The sequence below is a fragment of the Cervus canadensis genome, chromosome 11 (genome assembly GCF_019320065.1).
Source record: "Cervus canadensis isolate Bull #8, Minnesota chromosome 11, ASM1932006v1, whole genome shotgun sequence".
NCBI classification, from domain to species: Eukaryota; Metazoa; Chordata; class Mammalia; order Artiodactyla; family Cervidae; genus Cervus; species Cervus canadensis.
In genome coordinates, this window is record NC_057396.1 from 75,992,370 (window position 1) to 76,011,829 (window position 19,460).

A 19,460-nucleotide genomic window follows, 5' to 3' on the forward strand; every position below is an offset into this window, starting at 1 on the left:
CACTCATCTGTCAATGGACATTGAGGTTATTTCCACATCTTAGCTATTGCAAATAGCACTGATATGAACGTAAGGCTGCGTGTATCTTTTTGAATTATAGTTTGTTCCAATATATTCTCAGGCGTGGAATTATTGGATCATATAGCACCCCAATTGATCATTTAAAATTCTTTTCTTTTTCAAAAACCAGCCATACATGATTTATTCACTTAACAAATTTCTTGCTCTGGTTTATATGTACATACACGGGACAAAGGAATGCAGTTCTAACCCTAGGCTTCTGTATTCTCCTGTTTTTGCATGTACATTTGCATCAACATGATAATAATTAATAACATTATGTTTGTTTCTACTAGGAATCTGACATCATGCAATGGCAGGATATCTCCTCAGGAAGATAAGTGCTGTGTGGACCTTAACATGTGAGTCACTGAGCAAAGGACACCTTAGAGATGACTCTAACTTTTTTGGATCCTACATTATTAAAGAGCTAACCCTAGAGACAATTTTGATTTCTCAACAACCTTCTTGAATGCACTTTTGACCTCCTTGTTCCTCAGGCTATAGACCACAGGGTTTAGCATAGGGATGATCATAGCATAGAACACAGAGGCCATTTTATCTGTATCCATGGCATGACTGGAGGTGGGTTGTAAGTACATGAAGATGACTGTCCCATAAAAAATGGAGATAGCAGTGAAGTGAGAAGCGCAGGTGGACAAAGCCTTCTGATATCCCTCAGCTGAGTGCATCTTCAGAATAGTGATAAATATGAGCAGGTAGGAAATAAAGATAATCAGGAGAGCAAAAACCACATGGAAGGTATTAATATAAACAAGAACCAACTCACTCATGTGCTTATCAGAGCAAGAAAGAATCATGACTGCTGGAACATCACAGAAAAAGTGGTTGACCACATTGGACCCACAGAAAGAGAAACCGAAGTTATCTCCCACATTGACAGAGGCATTCAGAACACCACATGCATAAGAGCCTATGACAAGACAAGCACACCTGTTTTTTGTCATGGTGGTGGCATAACGCAGGGGCTTGCACACTGCTGCATAGCGGTCATAAGCCATTGAAGCCAAGAGGTAACTTTCCCGGGTGCCAAAGACTACAAAAAAGAACATCTGAGCAGCACATGCATTGTAAGAAATGACCTTATTTCCTGTGAGGAATCCTGCTATCACATTGGGTGTGACTGCTGAGGAGCAACCAAAGTCCACCAGAGAGAGATTACTCAGGAAAAAGTACATAGGAGTGTGAAGGTGAGGGTCCAACAGAATCAACGTGATCATCCCCAGATTTCCAACTACAGTGATAATGTAAATGAGGGTAAACATCATGAAGAGTGGGACCTGTAGTCCTGGGGCATCAGTAAGTCCTAGGAGGATGAATTCAGTCACTTCTGTTTTGTTCTCCATGGGTGTCATTTAGGAACCACAGGACGCCCTGCAACCATGAGAAGTAAAGGAACAGAGGAATGAAAAAGTCAGGGCATAGTGAAACTGGAATGTATAAATGCTCTGTGAACTATTTCTGTTACAGCAATAATTTGTTCTCCAGCTCTAAAGCATACACGTGAGAAAATTAGTAAAAAAAAAAAATTAATAGTTGAAATTGAAGGGTTTCATGGATCAGTCACCCCATTTACTAATTTTGAATATGAGAAACGGAGGTAGAGAAAGGGTTAATGACTTGTCTAAGGCTGTCATACTGTTCATACTTTGGCCACCTGATGTGGAGAGCTGACTCATTTGAAAAGACCCTGATGTTGGGAAAGACTGAAGGTGGGAAAAGAAGGGGAACGACAGAGAATGATATGGTTGGATGGCATCACCGACTCGATGAACATGGGTTTGGGTGGACTCCGGGAGTTGGTGATGGACAGGGAGGCCTGGCATGCTGCAGTCCGTGGGGTCACAAAGAATCAGACACGACTGAGCAACTGAACTGAACTGAACTGAAGATCATCATATATCTGGAATGACTCCATCTTCCAAATCATATCTACTGAGAATAGAAACAGCTTACCCTTCTACAGTGCTCACATTCAAGAATATATATATATATACATATGCTGCTAAGTTGCTTCAGTTGTGTCCGACTCTGTGTGACCCCATAGATGGCAGCCCACGTGGCTCCTCTATCCCTGGGAGTCTCCAGGCAAGAATACTGGAGTGGGTTTCCATTTCCTTCTCCATAAACACACACACACACACACACACACATATATGTCACAGCTGATCCCCATTACCTGTAGCAGTTAGGTTCTATAAAGTAACAGTGAGCAGTGAATTCATGAATGCTTCTTTGCTCCCAGCAAAAATAGATAGTTTCCTGCAAGACTCTGGTCACATTCTCATCAGTCAATCAATCCAAAATATTGTTTATGTATGTTTCTCTTTAAAGAGATCTTATTTAATATATACTGTTGATTCATTAACATTGGTCTCACAGCCAACAGCTCTATATGTTATATACTTACTTTCTCCTTAAGGCACATCACAGTCTTCTTTTAGCACTACACTCAGGAAAATTTAATTCTTTTAATTAAAAAATCACACAACAGGAAGCATAAAAATGTGAAAAACTGACACTGCAAAGACTGCATGAAAACACTTGTATAGTAACCATGGTGTAGAAGCAAACTAGATGTCCATCAAGAGATGAATGGATAAAGAAGTCATAGTCCTAACCCCTGGACCACCAGGGAATTTCCTGGGAAATACTTTTATGTTGCTGCTTGCCGTTTGTGGATTATTCAAAGTGGCAGACAAAATCAAAATCACAATGAGGTACCACCTCACGCTGGTCAGAGTGGCTATCATTAAAAAGTCTACAAATAACAAACGCTAGAGATGGTATGGAGAAAAGGGAACCTTCCTACACTGTTAGTGGGAATGTACATTGGTGCAGCCACTGTGGAGAACAGTACGGTGGTGCCTTAAAAAACTACAAATAGAGTTGCCATGTGATCCAGAAATCCCACTCTTGGCAGCATCAGGGCAAAAGTATAGTTCAAAAAGACACATGCACCCTATGTTCATGGGCTTCCCTGGCGGCTCAGATGGTGAAGAGTCCATCTGCAATGCAGGAGACCTGGGTTTGGTCCGTGGGTTGGGGAGACCCCCTGGAGAAGGGGAAGAATACTGGCTACCCACTCCAGTGTTCTGGCCTGGAGAGGTCCGTGGACAGGGGAGCCTGGCAGGTTGCAGTCCATGGGGTCACAAAGGGGGTCACAAGGTCACGACTGAGTGCCTTTCACTACGTTCATAGCAGTACCATTGACAATAGCCCAGACATGGAAACAGCCTACATATCCACCGACAGCTGAATGGATAAAGATGTGAGATATGCACACACACGCTCACACACACAAGAGAACAGTACTCAGCCACAAAAAGAATGAAATATTGCCATTTGCAACTAAGTAGATGGAACTAGAGACCACTATATGATGTGACGTAAAACAAAGAAAGACATACCGTATTACATCATGTACATGTGGAGTCTAAAATATGACGGAAATGAATCTACCCATGAAACACAAACAGACTCACTAACACAGGCTTGTGGTTGCCAAGCAGGACAGCTGTGGGAAGGGTTGGATTGGGAGGTCGGGATGAGCAGAGGCAAGCTATTACACACAGAATGAATAAACAGCATGGCCCTACTGTATAGCACAGGGAACTCTTTCAGTCCTGTAATAAACCACAACGGAAAATAATATGAAAAAGAATGTGTAACTGAATCACTCTGCCGTACACCAGAAACTAACACAATATTGTAGATCAACTCTACTTCAATAAAAAAATAAAGTCGCAAACAAACAAAAAAAGAAATTGTAGTACATATATAAAATGGACTATTGTATATAAATACATATATATATATATACACACACACACTCATATATATATATATATAATATATATACATATATATATTCTTGACAGTCCCTTGGACTGCAAGGAGATCAAACTAGCTAACCTAAAGGAAATCAACCCTGAATACTCACTGGAAGAACTGATGCTGAAGCTGAAGCTCCAATACTTTAGCCACCTAATGTGAAGAACCAATTCATTGGAAAAGACCCTGAGGCTTGGAAAAATTGAAGGCAGAAGGGAAAGAGGGCAGCAAAGGATGAGATGGTTGGATAGCAGCACCGATGCAATGGACAGTGGACTTGGGCAAACTCCGGGAGTTGGCGAGAGACAGGGAGGCCTGGCATCCGCAGTCCATGGGGTTGCAGAGTCAGACACGACTTAGGGCCTGCAAAGCAACAGCACATATACATGAAATCGAGAAAACGGCGCAGATGAGCGGTACCATCCCTGGGCGGGGATAGTCACGACGCAGAGAACAGACTTGTGGACACTGGGGAATGGAGAGGGTGGGATGAGTGGGGAGAGGAGCACTGAAACACACACATTACCGTGTGTAAAATAGATAGCTGGTGGGAAGTTTCTGTATAACCCAAGGAGCTCAACCCGGGGCTCTGTGACCTCCTATAGGGGAGGAGGGAGGGAGGCTCAGGAGGGACGGGATATATATATATATATATATATTTATGGCTGATTGATGCTGTTGTACAGAAGAAACCAGTGCAACATTGTAAAGCAGTTACCCTCTAATTAAATATTAAAAAATAAAAAACAATTACAATATGGAAATGGAAATAAGAAGGTAGAGCAATTGCCTTGTTCAACCTCTGCTGGAAATGTGAATGTCAAGCAACTCAGATTTTTCACCACTCTGCACATGTCCCTAAATGATCACAAGAGCTCTGCACATATTTATTTTAGGATTAAAATAAATTTTAACTACAGGAAAATCTGTAAATAGGAAGTCTGTGAATCTGAAGATTGACTGTATATATACTCATTTCATCCTCTCAACAATGCTATGAGGTTCATTAGTCATTACTATCACTGATTTTATGGGATAACTTAGGCTCCAAAAGATTGCTTAATTTGTTTGATTTACACAAGTGGTAACTGGCAGAGTCAAGCTTTGTGCTCAGGCAGACTAGCTCCTAGTCCTCAAGACATTAACTGAAATTTGAATTGAAGTGAATTAATTCGATTTATGTCTTCCACTGCATCCACTGGACCACACTTAATATTGGTAATTAGGAAAACTGAAATAACTAATATGCTGTCTCTGGATTTGGGACTTACAATGGAGTAAGAAAGACATATGCATATGCAACAGCAAATATATCCAACCTGCACCAACAGCGCAGAAGAAAATAATGCACTGAGCCTAAAAACTCAGCATCTGGGAAGAAGTGAGTAGCATCCTAAAGGACCCTGCCATTTACTCTCGGGAACACTGTCCTAACTTAAGTTTTCTGAGCCTCACATTTTTCATCCTTAAAAACAAAGATGTAATGTGAATAGGACAATAAAGTTAATAAAATAAAATAAGGTTAATAAAATAAAAACTATAAGTATAAGCCTGATAAGTGTTAGCACTAATAATATATTATGGTTTCTACCATATATAATAATATAATATGGTTTCTACCTTGGTTTGAAAAAAGTAGGATGCAATATTCAAGTCTTCAGGTTATGGATCATGTTTGAAGTTTGATAGCCTCTCCTCTTAATTAGTCTTTCCTCACACAGGTGACGCATTGGTAAAGAAGCTACCTGCCAATGCAGGGCACTCAAGAGACATGAGTTCAATCCCTGGGTCGGGAAGGTTCCCTGGAGGAGGAAATGGATTGTAGCCCACCAGGCTCCTCTTTCCTGCCTGGAAAATTCCATGGACAGAGGAGCCTGGTGGGCCACAGTCCTTGAAATCCCGACGAGCTAGACATGGCTGAGTCCTGAGCACGCACACACAGTGTGTCCGCTCAGGTCTCCTGACCCCTCCAGCAGGCCTCACTGTCCTCCCTGCCCATCGCTGGTTGTAGCGGCCATTTGCTCACTCTATTCTTTGAGATCCATATTTTACCCTGGGTTGAAACAGTCTTCTGCTGCTTCAACTTACTCCCAAGGCCATCACCTATAATCTGCATCACAAAAATCTGGGTTGAAATTGTATTTGATTAGCTTGCAGATCTGCTTTTGAGGTGCTCTTCACATTCTAAATTCTTTCATTTGGACTTGAAGCATATGTCACGGCTTCTGTTTATTAGCAACCACTCTTCTTTACCATCTTCCCCTTCACAATTTTCATGCTCAGAGCATAAAGACAGTAGTATTTGTTCACCCTAAACTAATATAAAGAACTTTTTAGCATATACTTTGTTCTATAATCTCTAGTAAGAGCTTTTTATATATGCAACTGTGTATATATTTCATTTTATCCTCGTGACTTAAGTTAGGTAGCATAATATTTACACAATGCTTATGATATTTATTAAGGTAATTTATGAGTTGACAGGAATAACTTTTAAGTTACATTTTTCTACCACTTTATCCTACAGTGTTATAAGGTATGGATTATTATTATCCACATTTTGGTGTTAAGGAAACTGAGGACTTGAGAGGCTAGGTTACTTCATAAATTTCCACACCTAATAAAAATAAATTCAAGAGTCACATCCAGGTGAGAGAGATTTTAAAGCTTATGCCCTTAGCCACCACTCCTTTAACTTTTCCAGACGTGCTAGGGGCTTCCCAGGCGGCTCAGTGGTAAAGAATCCGCCTGCAATGCAGGAGACACAAATTCAGTCCCTGGGTTGGGAAAATCCCCTGGAGAAGGCAATGGCATTCCAATATTCTTGCCTGAGAAATCCCCATGAACAGAGGAACCTTGTGGGGGTTCCATGGGCCCCTGTCCATGGGGTCACAAAAGAGTGGGGCACGATTGAGCATCTAAACAACAACAACAAGACATGCTAGTAATAATATGAGTGACATAAAGGGGAAAAGAAGAGGGCTTTGTAATTCGGGGTGATCCCCTTGTAGTCTAAAGACATATCATTTCACCCCATTCTATGTAACTTCAGTAATAAGCCTAGAGTTAGTAAAGAAAATGAAGCTACCAAATCAGAGCAGTCTATTTTATGTGTTTTATTCTATTTTCATTGCTGTCTGTTAGCTCTTATCCTCTTAGGAACGCTGCCTGCGTGGCGTTTCCTGAGTATCACAAACTCCCCACTGATGTAGATTTTGATATTTCATAACCAGTTCCTCCTCACAGTTTGAGGAAAATATTGAAAACATCCAATATTTTGTGAAAATATCTCATAGTAGACCCAGCCTCCTTACTGCTTTTGCATGGATTTCAGGTCTCACTAAAATTATATAGGAAGACATAGAAGCTTACCTTGCTCCTTGACAAAAAGTGAAAGGCAATCAGCAGAAACTCAACCAGGGTGGAATGTATAAGCCCTATAGGAAAAGCTCTCTTGGGTACTGGCAAAAGGATGTTAAGGTCTCTGAAGCACGAATAAGTGGAAGAAAAATCATTTACATGGAACTAGGAAACCTAGGTTCACGCCCTATATCTTGAATGTATTATTTATGATACCTTGGGAGAGTCATTTACCTCTGCCAAGTTCAGTTTCCTTATTTATGAAACAAAAATACTAAAATTACCTGTCCCACACATCTCACAGAAATCTGTCTGTGAGCATTAAAGGAAAAATGATGTACAAAATAATTGGGCAAAGGGGTTATCATTTTAGCCTCAATAAGTATAATTCTGAGTGTTTTCTTTGACTATGGCTGCAAGTTCTAAGCAAATCCTGTTTGGAGGAAAACTGACATGTATGCTAGAAACCACTAACATGCATTCAGGCGAATAAAAAAAGTAACAAAACGGTTGTGCACCCAGACTGGTCCTGTATGATGATGTTTAAAGTAGTAACTTTGGAGTTTCCAAAGGCTACTGAGTGGGAACCTAGAGGAAGTCATAGGGACACAGAACAGTCAGGGGAATAGGTCCCTAATGAGAACATCCTCAGCTCTTCATCTCACTTATTTAGCAGAAGAGCAATTAAAGGGTCTGTGGGGAGTGTGAGCGCCTGTTGAGTAAGTGCACCAATTCATTTGCAATACTTGGCCTTAGAAAATTAATTGTCTGATTGAGGATGCGTAATTTACATAAAGTTATAGCCACACTTTTTAAAAATGTATAGCTCTAACAGCTTGTGCAAATGAGTGTGGCCATATAGCCACCACCATATCATGATACAGAACAGTTCTATCAACTCACCTAATTTCCCATACTTCTTGATGCTTGACCCTTCTACCACCTAGCAACCACGGACCTGTTTGCAGCCCTTACAGTTCTGACTTTGTAAGAACGTCATTAAAAAAGTGAATCAAACCATAGGCTGGCTTTTGAGGGTGGCTTCTTTCTCTTAGCATAATGAATTTGCAATTTATGGATTTGGGTAGTTGTTCTGCAGTCGGTTCCTGTTTATTGCTGAGAGGCAATATGTGTATTCAGCACAGAGTGTTTATCCATTCCACAGTTGAAAGAAAATTGGGTTGTTTCCAGTTTTTAGCTATTACAAATAAAGTGTCGATAAACATTCACATACAGACTTTTATGTGAGCATATGCTTATATTTCACTTGGATAGATTCTTAGGAATGAGATTTCTGGGTTATATGATATAGTCAACCTGTCTTCCAAGATGGTATACTATTCTGCTTTCCTGCCAATGATGTATGAGAGTTCTGATTGTTTCATATCTTTGGCAGTATTTGATATTTACAAGGTTTTTAATTAGTTACTATAGTAGGTTTGTAGCGTATCTCTCTTTTTTAGTTTGCATTTCTCTGATGACTGATTATGTTGAACATCTTTTCATGTACTTATTTGCCATCCCTATTATCCTTTTGTGTGAAGTCTCTGTTAAAATCTTTTGCTCATTTTACTGTGTTTGTTTTATTATCATAGCAATGTGAGAATACTTTACAGATTCCAAAATGCAAGTCCTTTACTGATAAGGACTGATAAGTGATTTGTAAACACTTTCCCCTGGTTTGTAACATGACTTTTAGAGTTTTTTAAACAAATATTCCAACTATATCAGCTGAAAATACGTACTATAATTTCTATTTAAAATTGCCTTTGCAAAAATTGTCAAATGTCAACTAACTGTATCAATATTGCTATATTTCTGGAATCTCTGTCAAGTTCCAGTAACAATCTAATGCAGCTGTCCTTTGTCCAATACTGCACTACTCGACTATTGTAGTTTAAGGGTGGATCTGGAAAGGAGGAATGTGAGTGCTTCAACTTTGCTGCTCTTTGAAACTATCTTGATTATTTTAATTTATTTGATTTTCCATATAAATATTCCAATGTGCTTCCCAATTTTTACAAAAATTCTTTCTTGGATTTGGGAACACAGATATCTTAAAATTATTTAGTCTTCCAATCCATGAATGTACTGAATTTCTCCATTTATCACATTTGATTTATTTTTTTGTTGTTTTTGTTTAATCACTAAGTCATGTCTAACTCTTTTGCAACCCTAGGGACTGTAGCCCACCACTTTCCTCTGTCCATGGAATTCTCCAGGCAAGAATACTGGAGTGGGTTGCGATTTCCTTTTCCAGGGGAACTTCCTGACCCAGGGATCGAACCTGCATCTCCTGCATAGGCAGGCAGGTTCTTTACCACTGAGCCACCAGGGAAAGCTCAAAATTTTATAGTTTTCAGCACATCTTACACATACCTTGTAAGGTTTATACCTAAGTACTTTACATCATTGGTACTATTGCAAATGGTACTGCTTTAAAATTACAATTTGTATACCACATGTGAAACAGATCACCAGTCCAGGTTTGCTGCATAAGACTGGGTGCTCAGGGCTGGTGCACTGGGACGACCCTGAGGGATGGGATGGGGAGGGAGGGGGGAGGGGGTTCAGGATGGGGAGCACATGTCCACCCATGGCTGATTCATGTCAATGTATGGCCAAAACCACTACAATATTGTAAAGTAATTAGCCTCCAATTAAAATAAGTAACTTAAAAATAAAATACAAGGAAAAAAGCAAACAAAAAATAAATAAAATTATAATTTCCAATCATTTATTGATGTTATATAGAATTATGATGGATTTTTTAATATTGATCTATCTTCCTAATGACTTGCTAAACTCATTAGTCCTATAGTTTTGTTATTTTCTTTGTGATTTTATAAGCAGAAAGTCATATATTCTCTAAATTTTGGGGATTTTATTTATTCCTTTCCAACCAATGTGTTTTTTTCTTTTTTTCTTGCTTTGCTGTATTAATGTCTATCACAATGGATAAAAGTGGTAAGAGGAGATATCCTTGCCTATTTCTAATCTTGGGAAAAAAGCATTCAGTCTTTCATCATAAATAAAGTGTGAAGCCAGCTGTGTTTCATAGCTGTTTTTTATCATGTTTATGAAGTTTCCCACTACTAATACCTTTTGGAGAGTTTTTATTGTGAATAAATGATGACTTCTGTCCAAGGCTTTTTCTGCATCTATTGATATGATTATATGGTTTTAGTCTAGTGCTACTATGATTTCATTCATATGTGGAATATAGAACAAACAAACATGCAACATGGATAGATATAGAGAGTGTCAGACTAACGAAGTCAAACAAAGACAAATACCATATGATATGGCTTTTATGTGGAATCTAAAAAGGGTAGTATAAATGAACTTATCTACAAAACAGAAATAGTTACAATGAAAAAAATAAACTATGGTTACCAGGGTTAAGGAGGAAGAGGGATAAATTGGAAGATTGGAACCGACATACACATACTACTACATATAGGTGACTAAAGATAACTGATAAGGACCTAGTGTCCAGCACAGGAAACTCTGCTCAGTACTCTGTCATGGCCTACATTGGAAAAGAGTCTGAAACAAAGTGCGCATGTGTATAAATGATTCACTTTGCTCTACACCTGAAACGAACACAGCACTGTAAATCAACTCTACTCCAATAAATTTTAAAAAGATGCAGACAGTACATGAACACACCAAACCAAACAGAAACAAACATCCAGATACAGAGATCAGAGTCGTTGTTACAAGAGGGGAAGGGATAGTGGGGAGGACAAAACTGGTAAAGGGAATCAATATAACCAGTAAACGGAAACTAAATTTTTGATGGTGAGGCTGCTATAGTGCCTACAGAATTAGAAATGTGTACAGTAAACATGAACCTTACATAATGTTATAAATCAATGTTACCTCATTAGAAATTAAATAAAAGAACAAAAAACACAAATAAAAAATTCCACAACATGTTAATATAGGATATTATTTTGAAGTCCCACTTGTAATTAACTTGAAATCTCATTTGGTCATGACTTTTTAAGCATTTTATATATTATTAGATTTGATCACACACAATGATGAAAAAGATAGTTGTACATATAAGAATAAACCAATGTAATATATCACATTAATAGAATGAAAAACAAAACTCATATGATTATCTCAACAGATGTAGAAAAAGCATTTGACAAAATTCAACAGCTTTTCATGATAAAAGCTCTCCATGAATTAGGTATGAAAGGAATGTACTAATAAAGACTATACATGATAAGCCCACAGCTATATCATACTCGGCAGTGAAAAATTGAAAGTTTTTCTCTAAGATCAGGAACAAGACAAGGGTGCCCTCTAACCACTCCGGTATAGTAACAGAAGTCCAGCCAGACTTTTTACGCGGACCATGCAGCTGTGGATGCATTTCCGTTTGATCATTTCTTAAAATTTTTTGTTTCTTTATCAAAATCATCAGCCTGATTGGTCTTTTTTTCCAACTTTCCACCAGAATCTTTAACATATTAATCATATTTATTGGTTGGCCAAAGAATTTGTTAGGGTTTCTTTATGATGCTACAGAAAAATTCGAATGAACTTTTTGGCCAACCCAATATTTTGTATGGCCTCTCTGATAGTTTCAGTATCTCTGTCATATCAGCATTTGATTCGATTTACTGCTTTGTCACTCAGGAACGTATTGCCTCTTTGTATTTCTTGCAATTTTGTTCTGGAGGCCAAACATTGTGTATGAAGCAATAAAGCTTGTGGTAGATTTTATGCCTGAAGATAGGCCTACTTTTTGTTCTTGTTGTGGTTTGGCTAGAATATTAGTGCAGACAGCTGACTCAATCTAGTTACAGATGAGTCAAACTGAATTTGGATCTTGTTTCTATAGTTATTGAATCACATATGAATCACATATGAAGAGACTTCATATAGCCTGGCCACATTTTAGGATGGAGGCTGGTTTACAAGATACTTCTCAATATCTGTTACCTTCTCAGTTTTAAACCTTTCCTTTACACTTGAACCTTAGACAGGATCTCCATGATCTTGCCCCTCTCCTGGCAGTAGATTGTGTTTCCTTACTGCTCAAAGTTGCTTAGCCCACTTGTCAAAAGCAGAGTCCTTCCACTGTTTTGATATGGCTTTCATCTTACACACAAATCTTCTCCTTGGTCTCAGAGGTGGGGCCCTTCTCAGTGATCCTGACTTACGCTGGGTGGAGTAGACCTCTAGTAGTCTTATCCCAGGATATAAATCAATCAATCAAATAAATAAACCAAATATATAAAGTATAAAATTCACTAAAGTGTATGAATAGCAGATTTAAGCTGGCAGAAGAAAAAAAAAACAGTGAACCTTAAGATAGGTCAGTTGAAAATATACAGTCCTAGGAACAGAGATAAAAAAGAATAAAGAAAAATAAAGTCTCAGAGAACAGTGGGTTACTCCAAAAGAACCAACATATGCATAATGCAATTCCCAAAAGGATAGAGAGAAAGGGACAGGAAATCTTTGAAGAAATAATAGCAAAAACATGCCAAATCTGAGAAAAAGAATGGACATATATATAATTCAAAATTGTTAACATTTTGAGACTCAAAATATTAATGCCTTCGGACAGTAACAATTCATAGCACTTTTATACAAACAAGTTATTAATACTATAGTAATTCTTGGTGCTCAAAATTTTTAATTAAATATTATACTTTTATTTAAGTAAATTTAACTTGCCTTTATGATTCTTTTCTTTTTCCTATATTTCTGTTCCTTTTCTGTATCTAAAATGTCATATAAACATTTTTAGGTATGACTCATATGAAAATTTATTTAGGAAAATAAATGCCTGTCTAAAGGCATGCAGTTTTATTAAAAATAGGAATAAACAAAGACTCAATCTATACTCAAAACACTTTGGAAGCACTTACATAAAGGTTATTTTTTTAAAAAATAGGAACCTATTGTGTTTTCAATGTAAAAAAGATGAAATACAATTTTTAAAAAGCCAAACATACACATCTTATTTACATTGTCAAATATTTATACTGAGAATGTGTTCCCAGACAACAAAATAATTGTTTTAAATTCTATTATAATAATAGACCCATCTCAAGTATGTCTTAACTAACTTCTCTTCTGTAGATGTGTGGGTTTCATGAGTTTTTCATGAATGATGTACATGCGTGCATATGCTAATACATACACGTAAATGTATATGTTCATGTGAGAATGTGGGTGTGTAGGCTTACTAGGAAGAATTTTTAAAATAAAAATCCCATGTTCTTGGTAACCCATTCTCTGTTGTTATCACATTTTTGAAGGTTTTAATTTGTGAACTTAATCAACAGCTGGAGAAACTGCCATAAAAATTTAGAAATGTGTGGGGTAGACAGGAAAAATATTTTCCTCAGATAGTTGGAGGTGGAAAAAGTTGCCTTATCGTAGCTTTAATGTAATTAAAATACAAATCCTATAGAAGACTTTGCCTTCCCCACAGCCGTTTTAAAGGCACCCTTGACCTCTTTGTTCCTCAGGCTGTAGACCAGTGGATTCAGCATGGGGATGACCATGGTGTAGAACACGGACGCCATTTTGTCTGTGCCCATGGAGTGGCTGGAACTGGGCTGTAAGCACATGAAGATGACGGTCCCATAGAAGATGGAGACAGCAGTGAGGTGGGAGGCACAGGTGGAAAAGGCCTTCTGGCGTCCTTCAGATGAGCGCATCCTCAGAATGGTGATAAATATAAACAGGTAGGAGATGAAGATGACCAGAATAGAAAAGAGGTCATTGAAACCCACCACGAAGAAAATAACCATCTCACTGACGTAGCTGTCTGAGTACGAGAGAGCCAGCAGAGGAGGAGCGTCACAAAAGAAGTGGTTGACGACGTGGCACCCACAGAAGGAGAGCCTGAAGACGTTCCCGGTGTGGACGCAGGCATTCAGGAAGCCGCAGAAGCAGCAGCCTGTGAGCAGACGGGCGCACGCTTTGGTCGTCATGGCGGCGGTGTAGTGCAGGGGTTTGCACACGGCTGCACAGCGGTCATAAGCCATTGCGGCCAAGAGGAAACTTTCTACGGTGATAAAGGCCACGAAGAAGAAGAACTGGGTGGCACAAGCCTCGTAGGAAATGGTTTTGTCTCCTGTGAGGAATCCTGCCATCACTTTGGGAGTGACCGCTGAGGAGTAACCAAAGTCCACCAGAGAGAGCTGGCTGAGGAAGAGGTACATGGGCGTGTGGAGACGAGAGTCCAGCAGGATCCGCTCGGTCATCCCCAGGTTCCCAACCAGGGTGAGGAGGTAGATGAGAGAGAAGGTGAGGAAGAGCAGGATCTGCACTTCCGGGTCATCGGATAACCCCACAAGGACGAACTCAGTCACCTCTGTAGTGTTGTCCATGGAGATCAACTGGGAATTGTGTGGCTGCTCTGTAGCAATGGGAAAATAGAATTAGGATGATAAATAGAGCAAACTCTACTGAAATCAGTCAACATGTTTACTCCGTACCTTATTTCAGTATTACAATAATTTGTTTCCAGGAGTTTTTAGATTTAAAGCATGGCAATGACACCCAAATGCAATTTTGAATTATTAATAAGCCATAGAATAGTCCAGGGGAAAAGACTTGGTGATGACACATCCAATCTAAGTTCATAGAAAAGTGAATTCAGATAAAAATTTAAAAAAAGGATTTAATCTATATTATCAGATTAGTTGCTAACCAGAGCAGCTCAGACAGCCAAGTCAAAGTTTACAAAATAATCACAAATTATTTTTGTATTAAACTAGAATAGTTTAATAAAATTAATGTGAAATTGAATTAACTTTACTTCAACTGACATTCTTTTTTGTTGCATCAGAACATCTGTATATGGTAGTGAAAGACAGATAAAACATGTCCTAAAATTATAATGAGTTATCACCTCACACCTGTCAAAACTGCTGTCATCAAAAATTTTACAAATAACAAATGTTGGATACGATTTGGGGAAAAGTGAATCTTCATACTCTGTTGGTGGGAATATATGGTGGCAGCCATTATGGACAACAGTAGAGAGGTTCCTCAAAAAACTAAAAACACAATTACCATATGATCCAGCAATCCCACTTTTGAGCATATATCTGAAAAAACAAAATAATTAGAAAAGAAACATGCATGCCCATATTCAGAAGCACTATTTACAATAGTCAAGACATGGAAGCAACCCAAGTGCCCATCAACAGATGAATAGTTAGAGAAAATATGGTATGTATACATCAATATGATGGAATATTTCTCAGCCATGAAGAAGAGTGAAATTCTGCCATTTGCAGCAACACAGATGGACCGAGATAATATGCTTAGTGAAATAATACAGAGGAAGACAAATATTATATGATATCACTTATATGTGGACTCTAAAAGAAATAACACAAATGAATGTGTACAACTAAAAAACAACAACAGACTCATAGACTGAAAAAACAAACTAGTGCTTACCAAAGGGGAAGTAAAGGAGAGAGGGGTATGGGTTAAGAGATATAAACTCCTACAACTTTGGGATTAGTCAAAATGACTAATATTATTACATTACTTGAAAGACAGAATAGATTTTAAAAGCTTAATTTGTTCAAAGTTGAACAAGTTTATACTTAGCAGACACTCAAGATATTTTTGTGTTTTTCCTCTTAGTCACACAATAAGTATCCATGTTCTAATAGGATCTCTATATTGTCTAGATGTACAATTCCCAATTACGTGAAACGGAAGAAATCTTCAAAACATCAAGCCCATCAAACTCTGAATAAATGAGAGACCTGTTCCTTTCTCTAAAGAGATTTTTCTGATTACCTCTATCCATGCAAATTTATGCAGACAGTAGATTTGATCTAGTAGATTTAAAGGTTTATCTTATTCCTGGAACAATTCAACATGCAAGTCTAGCACCTTCATATGTGAGTGGATCTTAAATCAGAGATTCAATGAATGAAAAAACAAAAAAGTAAACACCCTGTTGTGATGTTGTTCTTCAGTGTTTGGCCAGAATGCATAAAATCTCTAGAGATAGGAAGAAACTGAAGGGGAAAAATGTTATTGGAATCAGCTTACTAAAATTCTACTCTTTGATCTGCTGGTCACTCTTCTTAGATAAGTCACTTCACCTCTCTGAACTTTGATATCTTCATCTATAAGATGGAAATCATAGAAAGTTACACCCTCCCTTAAGACTCTTGCTATGATAAGAAAATAAAGTCCAAAAGTACCTCATACTTGGTAAAGGGTGACCATCACGATCACAGTCATCGTCACAGTTATTTTGGGTTGTTTTCCCTGGACATTGTTGAATGTTCTTAGCAATATCACAGTTTGGGGGAAGGTCATTGCTGCTACCAGATGATTATTAACAGATGAAAAGAAAAGCAAATGGTCCAAGTAACTCTGACTCTTTGACTGCACTCTCTTATGATGACAATTGGAGTCCTGTGGAAACCAGGAGGGAGTTTTGTAGTCATGGAACTCTCATAGGACAAACACCCTGTGAGGACTGCAAACCTTATTATCTCACCTAACTAGGGAACATGTGACTGAAGTGTCTGTGGGGATCCAGCTCTGCTTGTTGAGGGAGATCGTGAGTGTATTTATACGATTTGCAGGAATTCTCCTTGATGATGCACAAAATCATCCACGGAATGATCTCTGGAGCTGCAATGTGACATAAATATTGGGGGATGGGGTAAGAATTTTGTAATTAAAACAGAGAAGTGGGCTCCAGAAATTAGTTCTTCGCTTTGTTGTTGTTCAGTTGCTCAATCATGTCCAACTCTTTGCGACCCCATGCACTGCAGCATCCCAGGCTTCCCTGTCCTTCCCTGTCTCCCTGAGTTTATTCAAACTCATGTCCATTGAGTCAGTGATGCCATCCAACCATCTCTTCCTATATTGCCCCCTTCTCCTCTTGCCCTAAATCTTTCCCAGCATCAGGGTCTTTTCCAATGTGTCAGTTCTTCACATCAGTGGATAAAGTATTAATTCAGATGACCATTATATCTGCTACAGTAGGTAAGAATGCCTTAAGAAATGGAGCAGCCCTCATAGTAAAAAAGAAAAAGAAAAACCAACCAAACAACAAAAAAACCAGTCTGAAATGCAGTACTTGGGTGAAACCTCAAAAATGACAGAATTATCTCAGTTTGTTTCCAAGGCAAACCATTGACTATCACAATAATCCAAGTCTATGCCTCAACCACTATCCTAAAGAAACTGAAGGTGAGCAGTTCTATGAATACTTACAAGACCTTCTAGAATTACTAAAAACACCAAAAAAAAAAAAAAAATGCCTTTTCATCATGAGGGATTGAAAAGCAAAAGTAGGAAGTCAAAAGATACCTGGAGTAGCAGGCAAGCTTGGTCTTGGAGTACGAAATGGAGCAGGGTTAAGGCTAACGAGTTTTGTCAAAAGAACGCACTGGTCATAGCAAACACTTCTTCCAACAACGTAAGAGATGACTCTACACATGGACATCACCAAATGGTCAATACTGAAATCAGATTGATAATGTCCTTCGCGGCAGATGATGGAGAAGCTCCACACAGTCAGCAAAAACAAGACCTGGCATTGATTGTGACAGATCATGAACTCCTCACTGCAACATTCAGATTTAAATTGAAGAAAGTAAAAAAAAAAATAAATAAATTGAAGAAAGTACGAAAAACCCCAAGGCCATTCAGGTAAGACTTAAATCAAATCCTTTATGATTATACAGTGAAGGTGACAAATAGATTCAAGGGTTTATATCTGGTAGATAGAGTGCCTGAAAAACTATGGACAGAGGTGATGATCAAAACCATCCCAAAGAAAAAGAAATGCAAGAAGGTAAAGTGGTTGTCTGAGAAGGCTTTACAAATAGCTGAGAAGAGAAGTGAAAGGCAAGAGAGAAAGGGAAAGAGATAGTCATCTGAATGAAGAGTTCCAGAGAATAGCAAGGAGAGATAAGAAAGCCTTCCTAAGTGAGCAATGCAAAAAAAAAAAAAAAACAGAGGAAAACAACAGAATAGGAAAGACTAGAGATCTCTTTAAGAAAATTGAAAATATCAAGGGAATATTTCAGGCAAGGATGGGCAAGATAAAAGATGGAAACAGTAGGGAACTAACAGAAGCAGAAGAGATTAAGAAGTGGCAAGAATACACAAAAGGACCATTTAAGAAAAGGCATTAATGACCCATGTAACCATGATGGTGTGATCACTCACCTAAAGAAAGACATACTAGAGTGGGAAGTCAAATGGGCCTTAGGAAGCATTACTATGAACAAAGTTAGTGGAGGTGATAGAATTCTAGCTGAGCTATTTCAAATCCTAAAAGATGATGCTGTGAAAGTGTTGCACTCAATTGTTGTTGGTATTGTTCCTAAGTCCTGTCTGACTCTTTGCAACCCCATGACCTGCAGAAAGCCAGTCTTCCCTGTCCTTCTCTATCTTCCAGATTTTGCTCAAATTCATGTCTTTTTGTTGCACTCAGTATGTCAGTAAATTTGGAAAACTCAGCAGTGGCCACAGGACTGGAAAAGGTCAGTTTTCATTCTAGTCCCAAAGACGGGCAATGCCAAAGAATACTCAAACTATCATACAATGGAAGATGAGCGCCCCCCCGCCCAAGTCAGCAAGTGTTCAATATATGACTGAGGCAGAATGGAGAAATAGCTCCAGAAATAATGAAGAGGCTAGGCCAAAGAGGAAATGGGAATCCTAAAAGATGATGCTGTGAAAGTGCTGCACTCAATATGTCAGCAAATTTGTGAAACTCAACAATGGCCACAGGACTGGAAAAGGTCAGTTTTCATTCTAATCCCAAAGAATGGCCATGCCAAAAAATGTTCAAACTACCCTGCTATTACATTCATTTCATATGCTAGCAAGGTAATGCTCGAAATCCTTCAAGTTAAGCTTCAACAGTACATGAACCAAGAACTTTTAGTTGTACAAACTGGATTTAGAAAAGGCAGAGGAACCAGAGATCAAGTTGCCAACATTTGTTGAGTCATAGAAAAAGCAAGAAAATTTCAGAAAAACATCTACTTCTTCTTCATTGACTATACTAAAGCCTTTGACTGTGTGGAAGTGACAGTCACTCAGTCATGTCAGACTCTGTGTGACCCCATGGACTGTAGCCTGCCAAGCTCACTTTAACCTGCCAGGCTCCTCTGTCCATGGAATTCTCTAGGCAACAACACTGG

General features: G+C 38.5%; 2 protein-coding genes across 2 annotated transcripts; both read right to left on the minus strand.

Annotated features, from left to right (window-relative positions):
- Positions 1–482: 482 nt before the first annotated feature.
- Positions 483–1,436, minus strand: LOC122449853 (olfactory receptor 5B2-like). The gene has a single exon (XM_043481894.1). It carries the CDS (start codon positions 1,434–1,436, stop codon positions 483–485), a length of 954 nt encoding a protein of 317 aa, XP_043337829.1.
- Positions 1,437–13,700: 12,264 nt separating this feature from the next.
- Positions 13,701–14,648, minus strand: LOC122449854 (olfactory receptor 5B12-like). The gene has a single exon (XM_043481895.1). The coding sequence runs from the start codon at positions 14,643–14,645 to the stop codon at positions 13,701–13,703; it is 945 nt and encodes a 314-aa protein (XP_043337830.1). The 5' UTR covers positions 14,646–14,648.
- Positions 14,649–19,460: the final 4,812 nt, after the last annotated feature.